This window comes from Macrobrachium rosenbergii, chromosome 28 (genome assembly GCF_040412425.1).
Source record: "Macrobrachium rosenbergii isolate ZJJX-2024 chromosome 28, ASM4041242v1, whole genome shotgun sequence".
NCBI lineage: Eukaryota > Metazoa > Arthropoda > Malacostraca > Decapoda > Palaemonidae > Macrobrachium > Macrobrachium rosenbergii.
This window is the reverse complement of record NC_089768.1, coordinates 29,838,658-29,860,656: the sequence shown is the minus strand read 5'-3', so window position 1 is coordinate 29,860,656 and position 21,999 is coordinate 29,838,658. Positions and strand designations below refer to the sequence as shown.

At 37.8% G+C, this 21,999-nt stretch overlaps 1 protein-coding gene across 4 annotated transcripts in view; it reads left to right on the top strand.

The window, feature by feature from the left end:
* LOC136854174 (nuclear receptor coactivator 5-like) overlaps window positions 1–21,999 on the top strand; it is a 38,033-nt gene that overhangs the window by 8,871 nt on the left and 7,163 nt on the right. For all 4 annotated transcript variants that reach the window (XM_067130474.1, XM_067130471.1, XM_067130473.1 and 1 more), the window contains 3 exons: window positions 5,292–5,507; window positions 5,695–5,894; window positions 15,532–15,780. In XM_067130474.1, the coding sequence (XP_066986575.1) occupies window positions 5,292–5,507; window positions 5,695–5,894; window positions 15,532–15,780 (665 nt within the window). The remainder of the gene's footprint in view (window positions 1–5,291; window positions 5,508–5,694; window positions 5,895–15,531; window positions 15,781–21,999) is intronic.

Here is a 21,999-nt window from a genome sequence, read left to right as displayed (position 1 = left end):
TCCCGAGTAACATCGGTGGGTTTTTGGCGGCTTACTTCATCGTTTTTTGGATAGTTTCCCAGAGTTTTTGATGAAGTACTCTGTTTTCGTACTAGCGAATGAAGATTAGTCATCCTTGATTGACTTATTTAGTTAAGCTTAGGAATAACTGACTCTAGCTCTTCGGGTGTTAGGTTTTGCATTGAAGGATGCAGGACTGGGTTAGCGAAGTCTTTCTATGACTCTCACACAAAGTGTGTTAAGTGTAGAGGGCAAATTTGTTATGGGGAAACTACTTGTTTAGAATGGGACAAGAAACAATGGAAAGTTTTTAATTTAGGTCTCATCAAGACAAAATGAAAGGCGGCTATTAGGACCAGAAATAAAGCCAGCTTAGATCCTGTAGAAGTAGCAGGTCTTGAAGATATTTCTGTCTCTTCTGTAAAGATTTCTGTATCGTCTCATATTCTTAGCCCCTGTACTCCTATTCCATGTACTCCTGTTCCAGGTTCCATGCTCCTGGTCGTGACACCATTGCCAGCCTTGAATCAGAGTTCAATAAAATGGGCTCTTCTTTTAGAGCCTTCATGGAAAAAGGCAATGCCCAAAGTGTTAGTGCAGTGCAAAGTGTTGAGGAGGTGGCTGCCCGTCCCACTGGAGCTCCTAGGCGAAGGTCCCTGTCCTGCTCCCCCACACGGGGGAAAAGACATACTGGAGGTCCAAGGGAGGCCAGGGGAATTTGCCCACGGAAGTTGCCCCCTCCGTCGAGCCTGTTGCCCAGTCCCAGGCTACGACTGAGCACCACTGGAAAGGCGTCTCGTTCAGTGTTCATCGTCTGTTGTCAGATTCGGAAGATTCTGTGCCCTATGCGAAGCGTCAGCGGCGTAGATGTTACGTTTCCCGACCGTTGAAGAGACACTCTGCTGCGGCAGACAGCTCTCCTCCGCCTATCAAGAAATACAGGAAGGCTAGTGTTAGCCCTCAGCCCTCATGCAGCTTCGTGGCGCCTCCCTCTACATCTTCTGCTTGTCTGACTCCATCAGTCTGGGACATTCTAGAGTCCGTCTCTTATTTTGATCACCGGATCTGGACTGCTAAACATTAGGAAGACCCTGTTAGTCGACCTTCTTCGTCAAGATCCCCTCTTACTCCGGAATGTCTTTTGTCTCCCTATCAGAAATCAGCTCTGTTGTTCTCTCCTATAAATAAAGCTCATTTGTTCCCTCAAGACTTAGTGCAAGAGATCTTGACATCTCTTCAGAAGTCTACAAATGATCTGGGGCACAATATACCAAACGTCCCAGAGACTCTCCAACCGAGACTACAAAGTCTTTCTCTCCCCTGCAATCCCAGCCCTTTTGTGGGGGAAGACAGAAGATCCAACCCAGACCATGCTTGAATATGCAACATCCCGCAACATCAATTAAGAAGTCGTCCTTCAAGCCAGCAACCAAAAAGAAAAGTTCTAGTCCTTCGTGCTCCAGTACGAGCCAGACTGTGCCTCTTTTGGAGAGAATGGAGTCGAAGAGGCGCGGATCATTGGGTGGTCAAGGTGTTGGAAGAAGGTTATGCCATCCCTTTCAAGGAGAACCCTCCTTTGGCCAAATTGCCAATCGTATTACCAGCGTACTCAGTGGACTCCAAGAAATATGTGGCCTTGTCGCGAGAAGTGGAATCCCTTCTGTGCAAGGGAGCGGTGGAGTTGCTCAAGGATCAAGAGTTGTTTACAACAGACACTGTGTAGTCCCCAAAGCATTGGGGAGCTCGAAGCCCATCCTGAACGTCAGTGCTCTAAATCAGTTCATTGTAAAAACGAAATTTCATATGGAAACGAATCAGTCAGTCATGTTGGCCATCCAGCAGGGGGACTGGATGGTCACACTGGATATGCAAGATGCTTACATTCATGTTCCAATACATCAGGACTTCAGAAAGTTTCTACAATTCATGTTTCAAGGAAAAGTTCCCCCGTTTCAGGCCCTTCTCTCCAAGTGGCTTCACCTTCTCGGAATAAATATCTGTTACCTGGACGACTGGCTTCTCAGGTCTCCTTCAAGAGAGAAATGCGCGTAGGACTACTCTGCCTAATGAAGGAATTAGGCATTCTGATAAACATTCAGAAGTCGCAAATGACTCCAACTCAACGAATTCTCTATTTAAGAATGACTCTGGACTCCTGAATTTTTGGGCTTTTCTCTCCCCCAGAAGAGTCTCTTCCTGCCTTCAATCCATCAGGGAGTCCCTTTCTCTTCAATCATGGATGAGCCTCTTAGGAATGCTAGCCTCAGTCGAGAAGTTTGTGAAATTGGGCAGACTTCAAATTATACCGCTCCAATTCTGTCTAAGAGTGAACTGGAGCAGGAAATCGCAAGCAGACTCCTTCATTTTTCCGATCACAGCGGAAATCAAACGACCTTCAGTGGTGGTCGTACGAAGACAGACTTCTCGAAGGGAAGTCTCTCCTTCCAGCGAGCCCAGACCTAGACTTATACTGAGCGAGCTCAGACCTAGACTTATACTGACACATCAGATCTAGTTTGGGGAGCTCATCTCGGGAATCAAGAAGTGTCGAGAACATGGTCGGAAGTTCTGAAAAGTTCACATATCAACATAGGGAACGAAAGGCCGTTCATCTGGGTCTCTAGTCACTCTCTACCCTTGTGTGCGGGAAGACAGTAACTATACACACAGACAATACGACAGCATTTTCGTACGTCAGAAAGCGGTGGGGGGACCAGCTCGTTTTCTCTATGAGGTTGCAAGGGAACTTCTGCTCTGGGCAGACCAGAATAAGGTATCGTTATTGACTCGATTCATCCAAGGGAAGGTGAATGTTCTGGCGGACGGTCAGAGTCAACACAAAAAAGTCCTTCCAATGGAATGGACACTGGATCCTTTGTTTTGCAATGACCTATGGAGGTTGTGGGGCACACCATCCATAGACTTGTTCGCAACTTCAAAGAACCACAGACTTCCTCTCTTCTGTTCCCCAATCCCAGATCCTCTAGCTTGGAAGATGGCTGCGATGCTCCTAGACTGGACAGGCCTCGATGTCTACGCCTTCCCTCCCTTCAGCATGATAAGGGAAGTAATAAACAAATTGTCTCGCCAAAACTTCTTGATGACTAGTCACTCCATGTTGGCCGAGGAAAAAATAGTTTCCGGACTTGATACGACTGTTAGTAGACTTCCCGAGGCTCCTGTCACAAAAGTGGTCGCTGCTCAAACAGCCTTAATTTCTCAGATTCCATCAAGGATTGTCTGCTCTGGCCTTGACAGGCTGTAGACTGTCGAGCGTCTCGTCAGAGCGAAAGGGTCTTCGAAGCGAGTGGCTGAAGCTATCTCAAAATGCAGGTGCCCTTCTTCTAACTAGCTCTACCAGTCAAAGTGGGCAGTCTTCAGGGGATGTCAAGTAGCTGATTTCTTAATATACGTGAAGACATCCAAGAAACTCTGTACGTCGACTCTCAAAGGGTACAGATCTTAGCTTAGTTCTGTTTTTAAACATAGAGGATTGGATCTGTCTTCTAATCAGGACCTATCTGACCTCATTAAATCTTTTGATTCCATCAAGCAACCAAAATTGAATGCTGTATCTTGGAATCTAGATGTCATCCTGAAATGGATTTCAGGGCCCCCCTTACAAACCTCTTCGCTCTGCCTCTCTTAAGGACCTAACCAAGAAACTCTTGGTAGTGTTGGCTATGGCCAAGCATGTTAGTGAAATCCAAGTGATTGACGAGAATTTAATTTTCGAAGGGGTACGCCATTTTGCTCCCTTTTCTCTGGATTCCTTGCCAAGAATGAGGACCCTTCTAACCCATGGCCCCGTTCGTTCTCTATCAAGAATTTAATGGACATTCTTGGACCAGAGGAAGAGGAGAGACCTCGATGTCCAGTAAGAGCCCTGAGATATTACCTACAGAGGACTGAAAAAATCAGGGGTCCTTCGAACATCCTCCGGTGTTCGGTCAAAAATCCTTGCCGTTCTCTCTCCAAGAATGCTCTTTCATTTTTTCTGAGAAATCTGATTACTGAATCTCATTCCTTAATTCAAGAAGAAGCTTTACAGGCTTTTAAAGTAAAAGCCCATGAAAATAGAGCTATTACATCCTCTTGCTTTCAGACATAGCATGTCTCTTTCGAGTGTCTTGCAATCTACCTTTTGGAGGTGCAAGTCCACATGTAGAGACTGTTTTCAAAAATTGTAGCACGTTATGACCGTTATCTGTGGCTGGCATGCTGTTGGGAGAGGAAGCATAGGGAATCTTCTGTCCCTCTGCTTTCTTCGCCTTGAATTAAGGTGTCGAGTTTTGGGAAGCCTGGGACAAGCTGTGTCTCGAGTGCCCGCCAGGTTTTTATTAGTGTGGGTGATGATTTTTAATGGTATAGGTATTAGTGTTGTGGTCCTATTCTGGTCTACGCCCAGGGCAAGGGCATCTTTTGTAACTTTGCGAGCCACAGGTGTACTTCCCTCGCTGCAAAGTTCCCACTCACGCAGGAGCGACTCTGGGCTATACAGCCACGCTCGCTGCAAGACAAGAGGAGTGCCGACCAGAGGCAGTCCCTATCTGCAGCACTCCCTTGCCAGGTAAGGAACAACAAGCATTGTATCAATGCTGGCAACTTTCTATGTAAAATTTATTATCTTATTTAATGTTTTGGTATAGAATATGTCCAGAGATTCCACCTCCTTCTAATGACATTTTTATGATAAAGTTTCATATATACTTACCAAGAAATTACATGATTGGCGCCCGCCCTCCTCCCCTCTCTTGGACATAAGGGTGCAAACAAATTGAAGCTTTCTGCCTAGTTGTTCCTCACAGTCCCCAATAGTGGGCGGGTCATGTACCTACGCCAGAACAAGCACTAGCGCTAACACGAATTTTGGATTTTTAGGCTGCCGTAGGTAAGAAGCTCATAGCCATGTAATTACTCGGTAAGTATATATAAAACTTTATCATAATGTCATTTTTATGATAGGCCAGTTATAAGAATTGTAGTAGGTAATGAAGTGAACATTTCAAGGTACAGTAATACGTCAGGCAAATTATAAGTACATCAGTTGAGCTTAATTGTTTTAAAAAAGAAACATGTTAAAAATATTACCAGATCAACATAAATCAGTGGATGGAGAATGTATAAAAGGTGTTAATACTTTGGTTGAATCTTGTATGCAGACCAGGGCATATATTTTATATTTTTATTTTTTTTTTTTTCTGGTACTGATGGGTGTATCAGATTGTGGTAACATGTACCATGATGAATATCCTATAACCAGATTGTCTGTACAATTTTAATTCTTTCAGTCGAGCCCCGGAAGAACGTCCCCGTGACCCATATGACGTGTATGATGACTATTATCGTTCATACTATGATAGATATGATGACTATCACCGTAGTCGTACGTCTGAGAGTGATACTCATACTCCAAGAAATTACCACACTTATCAAGAACCTCTTGATCCACTGGACCCCAGCAGGCCTAATGATGTGGAGATAGTGGTGCCAAATAAAATGCAAAGGTACCAACTTTAGTTATTATATTTTAATGTGAAGTTAGGCAAGAATATAGAGGATTGCTCTCACTATTTATACGGTAAATTTGTCTGTAAATAATTACAGTAATTGACATAGCAGATACTTTGTGTTGTGCATTCTTTCAAATTTTGATCTTTGCCAGAAACTACATTTACTTTTTCATTTCTGTAGAGACTATGCTGAGAGTATTGAGGCACAGTTGAAGTCATTCAATCTCCTTGTGGATCTCCTTTTTCCACCACCTGACATACCCCCTTCTCAAGTCTTAGTTGATCTCTCCAGAAGGAACACATTATACGCCATATTTGTCACTTCTGACAATGAAAGCCACCGCTCCTTGACCTTGAATATTTTGCATGGAACTCCGCAAGGTAGGAAGGATAAAAATCTAATTTTTTAGAGTGTCTTCAGAAGTGCATAATACAATTTATAATTGGTTTGCTGAAATAAAGGAAGAAGGCAGTAACAATCATATAAATTGAACAGAAGTAATTGAGTTTAACTGTGTCAAGTATTTCATGGTGAAGGCATGAGTGTTTTAATATTGAAATTCATCACTTTATACATGTAGTTCATTCCCATGTGATATATGAACCCTGATATTTCATGTATACCTCATCCATGACTGGCCCAAAAAGTAAACTTTTCTAAATTAACAAAACTCCAAGGTGGGGGAAGGAAGCACCACCATTGGTTACCGAGTGAGGTTTAGCTACCCATGAAAGGTTGGGAACTATTATTTTGCTAGTTTTGGCTTTTATAATTTAGTTGTGTTTGTTGCAGCGCTATTTGGAGAAGCAGGCTCATGATGGTTGATCAAGTTTTTCACTGCTGTTTTCCTGGATATTTAGTTAGTTACAGTTTAGGTTTACTTTAGATGCATTCTCTTTTGGTATTTAAAGAAAGTAGGGGAAGATATTATTAATTACAGAATGAATAGAGTGAGGCTGTGACACAGCCTTGGAGCCACCAAGATTAAATATTTTTTTGGTAGCCATTAGTCAGAGGATCTATTTGAAGAGAGAAATTGGTCCAACTTATACCATCCAGCCTCTTTAAACCAGTTCCCTTGGGACCAGGTCACTGACGGATCACAGAAAATCCTGGATGACAGAAATCACCCCTAAAAAACCTCTACATGAACAAAGTCTTGCCAGCTCATTCCACATACATATTGCTGTTTTATCAAAGATAGAACAAAGCTTATGAATAATCACTGTCATTCGTTAGGTTTAGTTTCTTATGAAAATTCTGGCCTGCTCCATAAGCATCTCCCCAGAAATGCTTACACCTTCAGTTTGTCGGAACTTGAACCACTTTAACAGCGCACTGTCAGGTTCTGATCTCCTGGCACCTTTCAGTGTTCTCTGGCACGTCACCCTTTTCTGGCTTTCGTTTTCAGCAAAAACCTAGAAATTTGTTTTTGTTTCTTTAAACCTGCACATGAGAGAGAGAGAGATTCTATTGGCCCCGGTTAGGTTGTTACATCAAAAGATATCCATTTGGAAAATTCAAATAATACAGCTGTATTATATAAGTATGATCATATTAGTAAAACTTGTTTGACGTACTGTATGCAGTTATATTTTGTGCATTATTATCTTGTATTATAATTTATGAACATAGCAATCAGGACAAGTTTTACATACTGTATGCAGTTATATTTCGTGCATTATTATCTTGTCGTATTATAATTTATGAACATAGTAGTTGGGCGCCGTTTGCATTCTGATAATGTTTACAGTCTTACAATCATCAGCCGATTGCATTTTCCTGACGTCATCATAGCCATTAATTGCTAAATGAAATAAATTTTGGAGACTCATTTTTTTTGTAAATTATCAAAGCTGGGTTTAAAAATGCAGCTTACTCTATTTATAAATGAAGTAAATAAAATGTAATAAAGGTGTGATTTTGCCTGTATTGGATATTACTTTTGCCTCTTCCAAAACATTTTGTAGCCTGCACATCATGTATTTCTTCAGCCACAGCTACAACCATAAATTCAGTGGCATACTTTCATAACACTTTCCTCTCCACTGCATGAAGGATGAATAAGGAATCTACTGAAAATACATCTTGCACTATACGTGATGTATATGGCAAAATCATGGTTAGGATAGAATTTTAATGATCGCATGATACACAAGTTTGGATGATATACGAAGATATACACAAGTTACGTTTCTTTTGTATGCTTTCATTGGAAATAAGCTGTGGTTGTGTATTTACAGAGCAAGCTTCCATTCCAAAATCTGAAAAAATCCCAAAACTGAAACGTGTGGCTCCACATTCATAGCTGCTCAAGAACCAGTGGCGGCTGGTTCAGAAATGTCCTGGATCATGGGCATTTCTGGATGTAAGAGGTTGGATTGTATTATAGCTAGACAAACCAGATAAGCATGATACCACATGTTCATGTCTGTTAGTACTTCTTGTATTTTTCAGTTTACTAAAAAAAACCTATATATCAAGGAAGAAAAAATGTCAGGAAATTGTGGCTGATCAACCACAATTGAGTTTGATTTACTGTGTAATTATATCTCTTCACCAGTCAAATTTTTATATCATAACCTATCATTTATCTTATTCTGCCTTTTTATGAAAATTTTTTTATATAACAAGTCTAACATCACAATTTTTAGTTTAGTTTAAAATGTTATTTCCCATCTTAGTGGTTATTAATGTATTTTATAAATCCATCTTGTTTCTCTACTCTCCTGGTGGACCTGTAGCTTTCTCTTATGCTGAAGAGAGTGCTTTCCATGTCTAATCTCATAATCATCAGAATGTACCCTTTCTTGTATTCTCTGCTTGTACAACTCAAATTGACTGCTTTTAAGCCTTCACCAGTTTGCTTAAACTTCTGTTGTTTCTGAGCATGTCAAGCATCAACTAACTTGCCTTTTCAAACATTTTTTAAGGCAAGATTCATTTTGGACCTGTCCTACCCCTGTGAACCTTGGTCATCCCAGTAGTGGGGCTGGCTAATCTTTCGCTACTCTTGATATCTGCAAGACAGTTGTGAGATTCTGGCATAAGGCTTTATTAGCCAATATTTGTACTCATGCCTTGACTTTTCTTCCTTAGTAAATCTGTATGGAACCCAAACTCCCAGTCTTGTCTGGAATATTTTGAGATGGTGGAAGTATGAAGTCATGTATTGATTATAGTAGTGCCCTTCTGCTTAGTGGGAGTTGCTTAGCTTCACCTGGTAAAAATCACAGATATGTTGCTGGTAGCTTTGCTTAGCACCAGATTAGGTGTATGTGGAATAGCCAGGGTGTCATGGGTTTTAAACATTCTTTAATCAAGATTTCATGTCTCATATAATTATTTGGCAAGATCTGGTTTTGTAAATGTTTTTGGTTCTGTAACTTTAAATAGATATGAATTAATCCTAATATGTTGATGCCATTATTAATCTATTTGTTTGACCATAGTATTGTAAGATTATTAATGAAATTACTTTTAAAAGTGCAGCATTTCTTTTCAGTTGGAGATTCGTCGTGTTGGTAACGTATCAGCAGAAGACATTAATGGAAGTTGAATATAAACCTGGGTTGATTTTGTTTTCCATTTAGAAATTTCAAAGATTGGTAACATTTTAGAAGTTTGTCAACTATTGGAATTTATGCAGGCATGACTAGCGGTGATGGAAAAGAGATAAGTTTGCAATATCAAGGAATTAAAAATTCCTAAGTGTTGTTAGCATAGCAGAGCAGTTCACTGATATCTTATCATATTTAGTCATCCTGTTTAATACAAAATCATTTAATCAGTTTTCTGGGATATGTATGGTTCTTGAGTCTGTTAATGTGTGACTCATAAGTGGTAGAAGTTTAGAAATTCACATAATGTCCAGAGGAAGTTTGTTTAAAATATTTTTCCTCAAATAATCAATGGTGGAACTGTACTGGTACTTTTAATGGTGCTGTGAAATCAGAGTTTTTACTTTAAATGTTTACAACTGTTATATCCTAGGGATATACAGTGCTCTGCAGGGATCACTGTAATGGAAAACTAGGTTATTATTCTTATTGTCATTGTCTGTATTTATAGAAGGATGCCTTTTACTTTTGCTTAAGAATTTGAAAATATCATCAGTTCTTCCTGTTACAAATTTAAATGTTGTTTATTCCAGTCTAGTTGCATGTAATTTTAGCCTGCATTGCATGTGGGCCTTTACAGAGTTGCCTAGCTAGACCTGCTCTCAAACATTTAACTTTTGGGATCCTATGAAGTAATACATACATCTGTCTAGTACACTTCTGACACCACGCATTGCAATGAAAAATATATACATTGTATTCATACATGAATGTAATAGGGGAGGAAATACCAAGGACAGAGGAAGTTTCAAAAGTATTAGGAAAGGAATGGAGAAATTAGATTTTGATACAGAACACAACACATCAGATATCATTTACACTTATGATAGGAAGTCAGCAAAAGAAATGATAAAATCATGCAGACCTAGATCAGGTAGTGGTTTAAGCTTTATTAACTGCTCGACGCTCTCCACCAGTTGCACCCACCATGTGATGTTAGCTTTATCTTGAGAGTGAATGAGGAAAGAGTGCTTTATATGAGGAGTGAATGAGGAAAGAATTGAGTAGTTTATAAAGAGAAAAGTACACATGGTCCATAAAAATCCTTTCTCCTCCATCACAGTGCCCACTCTTGATATAGGGTAGAATGGGTAGTAACTGGAAAGCTTGAGCAATGTCAACTATTACCTCGTCAAATAAGTATGTATAGCCACTTCCGCTTTAGATGCAAGTGTAGTGTATGTGGTACTAAGTACCATTTTAGCTTGGTGATCTTCAAAAGAAGTTTTTAATAATGATGAAATTAATTTAAAAGTTATAGTACAGTTTCAGAAAGAAAGGAAAAAGATTTTAATTTCTGAAAGAGAAAAAGGGAAGAGACTACTCCTTTTGCATATTTTCATATTACTATACAGTTTAACCCAGTTTTTCTTATCTCATATTAAATGGTCTAGGCTGTTTTCACTTTTATGGGGTTTAATTGTTGTATAGCTTAGATCTTATTATCCTTATTTTGTAATTTACTGTATACCGTGTAGGTTTTTAGTTATATGTATGATCATAAATTACATAGGGTGTATGGGAGGCATTGTATAAATATGCAGGCTGCATCAATGTAAGTAGAATTGTTTTACATGAATATGAGAACATGCAGCTAGAAAGTATAAAGAAAGAAAATTCGAGGAATTTTAGTACACTCAGCATATTAAAAAGCATTAGGATTAGTATTTTACTATTTTCATCTTACAATACCATCTATCCATGCAATACCTTTTAGAGTCTTTGTACCATATGTGTCGTGGTGTAGGCATTACTAAAGTGTTTGAAGCATTTCTGATTATATGTTAGTTTTAGAGTTTGATCATTATTATTTTTTTTTTTTATTTTCTGTGAGATTCGCTTGCTCTAGGACATGAAAACCTTTTGCCTCCCCTTCAAGCTTGCTTTTCCCTATCGCTCTCTTACACTCTGACTCGGCCTTTTCATACCTAATTATAAAATCTCTCATCTTTTTGTTAGATTCTCTTTCTATTTTTAAACAGTTTTTCATTTTACTGTAATTTTCCATTAGTGTATCTTTTAGATACACTTCATCTAGTTTGGACAGGATTATCTTTGAACCCTCTTTATCTTATCCTTAAATTCATCTCTATCTATTCCTTCTGTTACTCCTAAAGCTTTTCCTTTTATGCTCATTCTTATCTCTATGCCCTGGATATTTTGCTTCTTCTCCACACACCACAAGCCAATCTTTAACTTGTCCTCTCCATCCTTTATAATTGCCCTGTGTCTTGCTAAATTTCGGACAGTCTCTCCATTTCATCTCCCAAAGTTTACCATCAGATCCGTCCATTTTTAACCAACCACGCTGTACTACCACTTAAAAGTTTTCCTAGTCTAACCTGTCCAAAAATGCTACAATTATGCAATCCACCCACCTGTTCATGTTCTTTTATAATCCAGCTTATGACTACAAAAAAACCACAAAACAGACTTACAAGCCAAAACTGACAACCTAACCATCAGAGAGCTCTCTCTACCGCACTATAGTCTTTTCAATGCTCCCACCTGCATTTGTTTACATTTTGCTCCCTCCTGCCATTTGTCGTCCTATGACGTCACAACACAAACACACAATTTTAAACACAAAGAATGCTTTGCTACAGAAACATCTTATAAAATTAAACATGTGCTTTTAATACATTTCATAATGCCCATACCATTTCACTAATGCAGAAAACAAAAATATAATAATAATGATCAAACTTGTAAAACTAACATATATTAGGGGATAAAGAGGAGGGGGAATGGGTTGGGGTCAGAAGGCTATGCAAATTCTGGGAGAGGGAGGGAAAACCAAAGATATTGGGGAAAAATGAATCGAGGTAGAGGTGGAGGAAATCCTATAAACAGAGAAGGGAAAGTAACGCTGTGTGCAATATGCAAATCAGAAAGTTCAAGTCCTGAAAGCAGAGAGAAAGGTTGGAAGAAAGCAAAGTAAGGGATACACTGAATGCAATGCATAAGGCCAGAGTAGTATTTATCAAAAATAAGAATTGCTTTAAACAAAAATGTCAGAGAACATAAATTTGAAGAAGCAGCAGTGGGAGATGAGGTATTCTGTAAGAGAGAAAATGAAAATGAGTGGAGAGGACCTGCTCAGGGAGTTGGAGTATCGGGCAAAACAGTAGTGGTTAAACTTGGGGATTCTCTAAGAGAAGTATCTAGAATACATGTTACTAGAATTCAAAGACTTATCACCAGAAAAAGAAAAGATACCTAAAATAGATAAAACACACACTTTGAAGGATGAATCCTGTGCATCAAGGAAGGGAATGTAGGTGGGCAGGAAGGGAAGGGGATAATAATGGGCTGGAGAAAGAATACAGATATAGAAGAGACTACAGAAAGAGATTTGGCAGAGGAAGCACTGGAAGATGAAGGGGAAAGTGGGGTAATAGGTGAGTTAATAGAAGAGACCCAATTTCAAAAAGGGGAAATAGAGCTATAAACAAAAATACAGGACAAGTAGGAGAATGGACTATATTAAGTCATGCGGGAAAAAGATCGGGCAAATCTTGGGCTGATTCGCACAATGTAGAAGATTCACAGTTGGGTGACAAGGGATGGGTTAACTTAAGAGATTATATTCATGTAGAAAAAATTGAAGATGAAGAATAGGTTTTGCTAGGATTTGAAAATAGAAGTGTAATTGAAGCTAAAGAAGAAGAACTGCAAAGTTGGAGAGAAAACAACCTATATGAGGAGGCAAATGATAGTAACTGAAAATGTAAAAGTTGGGGGAAAGGATATGTAAAGCAAGATTGGTAGCTAAAGGTTTTGAAGAAGAAATGGCTGAATGGGAAAAGACGCTCCTACATGCAGTGTCAAAATTAAACACTAACAAAATTGAAAGATTGGAATTGTTGTATGTTAGATGTAAAAACTGCGTATCTACAAGGTGATGAAATACAACAAGAGGTATATTGAAAACCACGTAGTGAAGATGGTTGGAGTGGATTATGGAAATTGAAGAAAACTGTTTATGGGCTCAAGGATGCAGCAAAGGCATGGTATTGTAAGGTAGTAAAAGTGGTGAGGAGCTAAAGGTGAGAGTATATTAGAACCCAATATATTCTTTTGGAGGAAAGACAATAAATTTAATGGTGTTTTATGTACACCTGTAGATGATTTTTGCTATGGAGGAACTGAAGGATTTTTAAAGGAAACAATTGGGAAATTGAAAGGGAAATTGCAAGTAGGAGAACAAGAAAGTAAAAGTTTCAAGTGTATAGGAGTAATAGTAGAGCATAAGGAAAATGGAATTTGTCTTAACGGCATTATATAAATTTTATAAGAGAACCAGAAGCTAGAAGATTTACAGGTAATAGAGCATTAGGACAAAAGGAGTTAAAGGAATGTAGATCAGTGGTAGGACAGTTGAATTGGGTATCGCTACATACCGTTTCAGAAGCATCGTACGATGTTAGTGAATTAAGTAAAGCTTTTGAAGAAGGAACAACTCAAGATATGAAACAGCTGATTGAAATAGTGAGAAAAACTAAGCGCATAATGGGAGAAGTGATAATAAGCGAGTTAGAAGACGAAAAGATTTATTGGGAAGCCTATGCAGATGCTTCATTGGGGAATATTGAAGATGGTCATGCACAGTTGGGTTATGTGATATCTTTGACAGATGGTAAGAGAAGTCCCATATGGTGGAAATCCAGAAGAGTAGCAAAGTCCACCATTGAAGCAGAAGCTCTGAGTGTGGGGGAGGCCATAGGAAGATTGATATATTTCAAACATTTGTGGGAAGAGATAGTAGGAGGGAGGAAATTAGAAGCATTGGTTAAAACCGATAGTAGAGCCCTAATGACTGCAATAAAATCAAATACTGGAGTAAGTAGTAAGAGATTAAAAATTGATATTGCAGCAATAAGAAGAACAATAGAATCTGGAGAAATAATGGAGGTGAGATGGATAAAAGGAAAGCATCAAATAGCTGATGTACTGACTAAAGCTAGAGTTTCTGGGGAAAATATTAGAAATTACATAGAGGGTAAAAAATTGGAGAATAATGGAGATTAGAGGGGATTAGGATAAGATGATGTTGGAGGGGAGGGAGAAGGAGGTAAGTGTGATTGTATGTTAATTTTGGAAGTTTGATCATTATTATTTTATTTTTGTTTTCTGCATTAGTGAAAGCATTCTTTTTGTTAAAACGTATGTGTTTGTGTTGTGACATCATACGATGACAAATGGCGGGAGGGAGCAAAATGTGAACAAATACAGGTGGGAGTGTTGAAAAGACTGGTGCAATAGAGCTCTCTGATGGGTAGGTTGTCAGTTTTGGCTTGTAAGTCTGTTTTGTGGGTTTTTGTAGTCATAAGCTGGATTATAAAAGAAGAACAGGTGGGTGGATTGCATAATTGTAGCATTTTTGGACAGGTTAGACTAGGAAAACTTTCCATCTCCAATGCCCCCTAGCTGCACCCACTTTTTATTCTTTACACTTTATTTCCTCTTCTTTCTGCCTTTCTGTTCTTGGTGCCTATGGGGTTTTCTCCCAGTTTCACCCTTAGATCTTTGTACTTCATATTTCACTTATATATTTGATGTACTGTATGTACATACAGACATACTTCTGTGGACACATGTACACTTAGGATGGGGAAGGTCTCTCTTTCATTTAGTGATTACATAAAGGAAAAAGGGACAGTAGAGGGATCAAGCAACATTCACTGAAATCAATAGTCAGTAATATGAAAAGTAAATTTGAGATTTAGTTTTGCAAGTGTTAGAAGAACACTTTTAGTGGAGGAGGGACTGTCAGTCCAATTAAACAGTAAATAATATAATGTCTATTGAATGTAAACAACCTATGGTAAACAGTTAGCAGCTTACTAGTTGGGTAGAAAGATTGCCTTTTGTTTATCCTGTGTACCAAGTATTGTAAATTGGGACATATGAGGCCAATACTGTGTATAGCTTTAATTACAGTGATGACACAAAAGAAAGTATCAGAACAGTTTTTTAGAAGGTTATAAAAATTTAATGCTTGAGAGCTCCTTCTCTCTCTCCAAAATGAGTTACATCACCCTAGATGCAGGTACAGTACTATGGCCAACGAGGATGTTATTATGAGAGCTTTGTTCCTAGGAAGGAGAGCTCTGTTAATACATGTGAGGTTTCTCTTATGTAGGTAAGAGTAAAGTTATTTAGTCCTTGCTAACCTTTTCCAGTTGGGCAAGAAATTTGCTGGTGATTGTTTTAAGTATAAATACTTAGATGAGGGGAAAGTGTAGGTATTTTTTTTCTCTTTGTCTTCTTTTTCAGGCAGCATTTTGCAGCACGCTTCAAGGATTTTCAAGCACCTTTTGACTTAATTTTCGGTTTGAAATGTAGTTAAAAAAACTTTAAGCATTTGCATGACCTGTTTTCTTATTTTGAACAGAACACCGCAACATGCCGGTTGACGATGCTTTACGTTTAGTTGAACAAAATTTCCAAGATTACGTGAAGAAAATTCGTCTGCGCAATATGCGTGAAGTTGTACCCCGGGATATTCGAAATTTGATGTGTGATTTACTTGAGGCACGTCCTCTCTCAATGGGTGATTTGGACAAGATGATCAAGTATTTGAAGGAAAGACAAAGTTTTCTGGTTGATGACCAGATTGAACAGAAACGAGAAACTGCATCAGGTAAGGTCAATCTTCAGGGTTTATAGCATTTTCCCAAGTCATCATTTTATATTGTTGACTATCTTTTTTTTTTTTACATTTATTTTTTCCTTACTCTTCCCCTTAATTTTATTATGTTAATATATCCACAGGTTTCTACTTCTGTTTACTGATGTTAAGATTGAGACGTTCAAGATTAGTCTTGCTGATCTAAAGTATGTACTTATTTAAAAGTATTGATAAAAGTTATTGGGTATTTTAGATGTTGCGTAATTGCCCTCAGAATTATTTTTCAGCTGTGAATTCAAGATTGCTTGTATTATTTTCATGGAAACAGGAACGTGTCAATTTCTGGAATGGCAAGCGTTAGACATTTTTAAGATCGTTGCTTATAAAGTATTTAAGTGAGTTATTTGTAGGTGACTCATAAGAAATATATCCTTTTTGCATCCATAACTAATTGTATTGTGATGGGATTATTTAGGTCAGGCATTTGTGTTTTTAGTATGTAGGCATTTAATATACCCGCATGAAATGCTAAACATTCCGTTTAGAATTTTATAGGTTTTTGTAATTTTTAAGGTAAAAAATTCTCTTTAATGACAAACCTACAATTAAAGATTCCCTCATTTTTTAAAAGCCTAGACAAAAAATAAACAATAATGTCGAGAAGTTGTAACCATCTTCAGAAAAACTGGGGGTTGTGGAGAGATTTATGGACAGAACCCATGTTATTCCAAGTAAGGGATGGTTATTGACTCCCCTGTCTGGAGATGAGCCCTCCACTAAATTCAAAATCCTTCGACGACCATCTATATAAGACAAATTCCAACAAATGTCAAGCAGTTAATAGTGTGGCCAGATTGATGCTGGAAAAGAACACAGTAAAGTTGACAGACAGCTGTGATATTTTTCATGTCTTAATTGTTCTCAGGGCAATGAGAGGTTGGGAGATCGGTGTTCTGTCATAATTCTCAGCTCACTGAACCAATATCTAAGCTGAAGACTAGCCTCTTGTCCATCAATCCATTTAGTAAGGGACTTTAAGGTGTCCATAAACTTCAAAGATGGAAGTTCTCCGTTTTGTTGAGGGGGAAATGTGTTCCAGTGTAAACCTGTTACTGACTAGACACTGTCCTACAAGTGTGTACCAGGTTCTCAACAGCATTTACAGTGGCTTTTCTAGCTTGGTCAGGACCTGGGACTTTTGGGACTTGAGAGAAGATAGACTTTGAGCTGGCTACAGGTGCTGTATTTGTAGACATACATATAGTAGACATCAGAGTACAGCCAACAGAGGACAGGATTTGAGGTTTCTGGCCCTGTTGCACAATTGTTCAAGATGTGGAACCCCTAGCCAAGTTTGGGCAAGTGCTGTTAAGCCATAAGGTATCCCTAAAGAAGCTAGTCCTTTGCAGTTGATTCAGGTTTTGGTCTCTTCAACCCCTTGAACAGATTTTGGAAGGCAGCTTTTCTAGTGCTGAAGGTCGTCTATCAGGACAGTCAGACAGTATAGCCATAGTGGATTAACTATATTACAAGGAAATCCATGCCACTTGGCAATAGAGACTTTGGTTTTTCAGAATTCAGACACGAACCAGGTTCATTCAAGTTGAAAAGAACTTTTATGGTGTACATTTGGAGTAGACAGGTTTTTATTTCATTGTTCAGTCTTGGCTTTGACAACTCAATTATCCCCAAATAAAGTGAAATTCAGGTACTTGTAAGTTATATTTTGTGATGAAATTTTTAAAGAAAAAATTGCTCAATACAAACTTATAATTTAAGACATAATTTCCCCACTTTCAGTCTTATATTCTTGTTTCTGAGACCTTTCAATATGCTTAACACATGTACTCATTAGTGATTCAAAGTTTTTAAAAGAATTTTTAACTATGTTGGCATTTCATGGGCAAATGACAAAGCACTCGGTTAGTTTGGGTCCAAAGAGCATTTGCAGGGGTTCTTCAGTACCTTGTGCTGTGTACTGTGCAAATTATGCTAAGTGATAATCTCACTACAGTAACCAGTAATGTACTGGGGGCAGGGAAGGGTTGTTATGGTGTTAGGTAAGACCGTGGAAGAGGTAAAACATTTGGTACATTTATGACAGTACATTATGGCATATAAGTTAGCCTCAGGATACTTAGTTATGGGTTTGACGTATCCTGCTGTATAGGTTACCCCAAACACATGGTAGGCTGCCAGCAGGCCAAAACAAATGTGGGTAGGCTAATTTATACAATAACTTATTAGGAAAGCATACAAGACTAAACATCTTAGTCTGCAATGAGGCACTAACCATAAACTTTTCAATATATGGAATAGCAAATAACCTATAACATACAGCTGTAGAAAAGGAACATGGCTGTGGAAGATAATCAGTAAAACATTTGGGTAAGTTATGCAAACAAATAGCAAATGGTGCCACTAACCTTATGAAGCTGGCTGTGCAGATATGCCTGATGTGTTCAGTAGACTTAGCTGTAAACCATTGCATTCCTTTGAATTCACAGTTGTGTTATCTTGAAATTTCACATATGAAACACATGTAGTTGTCTCACTAGCCGATTGGATTCAGTAGCAATGCAGTGAATCATAATGAAGAGCTAAAGAGGTGCCATTGCCTAGTCTGTACAGTAACTCCAACCCCAACTGCTGTAGTTTCCTGGTCGGTGAGCACATTTAGTATGTCAGCTGTTGGAAGCAGTTTTATGCTTTTTTTTTTTAATAGTGTACCGTAAACTGAATATCCAATTTTATTTTATATTATTACCCTTGAGAATTTGGTGATGTTATTTGCAGTCATGCAAATTGTTAACCATTGAGAATATGATGATGGCAAATAATGTCATCTGTAAGATGTTTTCAGCTAATTTCAACGTGTTATTTTGACCTTTAATTTTTGTTCCTCTGTTTTTAAATGCTACCATAACCCAGCATTGTTTTATAGAAGAAATGCTTTTACACTTGTTTGCCACAGTTGGAAAATTTTGCACTTTATCCCTGCCATATGAGTGAGTTGACCTCTAGTTTTTTTTATTTGAGAGTGAGTTTTCATGCTTGAAAGGTATATTTGTACACTGAAATTTACAGTACTGGAATATGCAGTCATATTTGAAGAGGGCCTGAGTCCAAATAAAGTTAAAAGTTTACTAGAACACTAGTAAATAAGAGCAAAACTTTATGATGCTTGTATAAGACCTATGCTTTTTTGCACAGGAGAGAAATGATCTTTCACTAATGGGAAAAATATGAGAAAATTTTTGTACTAATGGGAAAAATATGAGAAAATTTTTGAAGAGATGCAAAGACATTTTGCAGACATTGATTACTGAAGTGAAATGGGAAGATTGTGTTATAAATGATGAACTCATCCTAAAGATTGCAATAGTTTGCAAATGTAATGGGCAGTGGAGAGAACTGGTTAATTAATTGATATGTATGAAAATGGAAGGCAGGTTGGTGACAAGTGGGAAGGCCCAGGAGATTATGGAGAGGACATACACGAGGACCTGAACCCAGGGGAAATTTTGGGCAGAAAGTGCCAAATGATATGAGATGGAGAACCCACTGATTTCTAACCTTGTAAAGGGAAAACATGAAAATTTTGGGTGCTGCTGTGGATGATTTAAGAGTTATCCAATCGTTCCCGGAATTTATATATCATCCAGTAGTTTTCTTACTGATTATTCATTACCTGCAGCATGATTTCTACCATTGTTTGATCTGCTAGTTATTATTGCATAGGTTTTTATCTAAGGATTGTACATATAGGGACCCTTAATGTTGAATGGTTTTTTCTTCCCCTTGTTTTTGTAGCAAGCAGTACAGGAAAAAATAGTTTAGTGTATTGATAAAAAGTTCCTTTTTAGTTGATCATAATGTTGAAAATAAGTATGTGATAAATTATTTCAAAGCCTTCCTGATACCAAAAATTGCAATGATATCTGCCTAAATTGTGTGAGCAAGTGACTTGTGCAGTGTTTGCCTTTGCTTTATGCCACCTCCAGAAATTTATGCTCCCCTCTCATAACAAGGATTTGTTGTGTAGGATCCAGAGGAAATACCACCAGTGTGTTGTAGACTGCAGACCATTTCTTTACAGGTGCCATTCTTATTTGTCTTGTCAGGTCCAACCAAGTTCGACTACCTCATTGGTGAAGGTTAATTAGAAAGTGAATCAGTCCCCTTCCCCCCACCATTCTGCTGACACACTCATTAATACTATAACAAGAAATGAAAAGAACTCCCTCTTTACTTTTCATTAGACATGCTTTTTTCTATTTTCCCTTTCATTTTTTCATTCACTTAACACATGATATTGGCTTTGATAGTTTACCCTTTATAACATTATTTTGTTTTAGTTTTTACTTTTGTTGCATTTAGTCTTATCTGCAACACATTACATGAGATATGGAGTACAAGACTTAAAATTTTAAGTTGCTGGAGGAAATGCTTGTGAGCATTGAGATGGAAATAAGAATAGTCATGGAGATTAGTTTAATGATCAGTGGAGAATAAAACATCTGCATAGGTTTAGTTAGAGCACAAGGACAAAGAAAGAGATAATACCAAGAGAGTTTGTCAATGAATGAGATTGTTTGAGCATGCTACAGAAATATTTGAAATGTACAGGAAGAAGACTGAAAATGACCTTTTTAAACTGCTATTTATTAATTTGGCTTAATTTCAGTTAGGTTAACAACCAAAGCGTCAATATAATGTAGGAACAGAAAAAGTACCATACAAAAAGGGAGAGAATATCCATGTTGTGGATCTCAGGAAGGCATTTGATAGTGTTTTAAAAAGTTTTAGTCCTTTTTTTATTTAGTCATGACTACTGCATGTAGTAGATGTGAGCAGGTGTGACAGTAGAATGTTAAGGTTTATGCCAGCGGTGCTGTAAGAAGACCATGTTGTGCATGAATAAATAGTGGAGAGAGGTGCTGTCAGCACCTAGGCAAATATCAGTTTTTGGAAACTAATCAGTTTCAGAAGTTTTAATAAAATCTGGATGGGTTTTAGTCTGTGCAGTGAATACATTTTTAAAGGATGCAGTTTATTAAAGAAATAAATTATTGTTTGAATAAACCCAAACCCTTCTGCCCAGGGCTTGGTATTTTAACCTAGTGGTTTGGTTAAAACTACCTGCTAATAACAACCACAACCCTGTGAAAGTTTTGTGATTACCCACACTGTATGGATGGTTCCATGTCTGAAATATAAGAGGTGGCTTTTTAAGTACAATATAGGATGAAGCAAGGATCCTTTATCCTACATTGCATTTGTTTATTCTTTGCCCAGTAATGTACAAGTTCTGGTAGCTCTCCATATGGGTCCCTTAACTCTTTCAAAATTAAAGCTCTAACAGTAGACTTGTTTTGTCTCCTGAGTCTTAAACAGGGGGAGGGACACATTTTTATACACTCACACCAAAGCTTGGCTATTGAGCCCTGAAAATAGTTGTACAGTATTGCAAATACAGCGAGGAAAAAACTTTTAGCAAGTATAGTGGTTAGAAGACCTTTGGACTATCATCCTCCATAAACTTAAGACTGGATTATCAGTAAGACCTTTTAGCAGGATTGACTGAGAACTGTGAAAGTGATGGGCACAAGGAAGTTAAGCGAAAACACTAGCTGTGCAACTGTCACTTTCAGATTTACCACCAAGGTTGAGGTAGTTTGGAATTGAGGAGTTGTTTGACCCACCAAGACCAGTGAAAATGACATTTGTCACCTGTGGATTGTGCATATGAATACAAATATTGTTGAAAATATTTGGTAATTGGTCATGATATGATTAATATACCTTTCTCTGCACTGATTGTCTTTTTGGTAAGGGATGTTAATCCTACAAAAGTAATATACCCATTAATAATGTATGTTGTGTTAAACTGTCACATTGGCAGATAACTTACTATTATATTTTGCATTGTTAATAGTAAATACATAAAAATTGCGATTTCTTACGTATTTGCATGGGATTATGGCATCAGTTAAACATTTTCTATAAAGATCATTGGGCATTATTGATTGAACTTTTTTCACAACAAACATTTTTCATATTAATCCACATTAGTGGTGTTCATGAATCCTTGATACTCCATTCCTGATTCAGAATAAAGTCATATGCTGGTCAGTAGCAGTGCACATGCATCTTACAGATATGTTTACATGATCATTTATTCTATCTTTTAAATTAATTCTTTTGATCATTTATGAAAAAGATATTTAA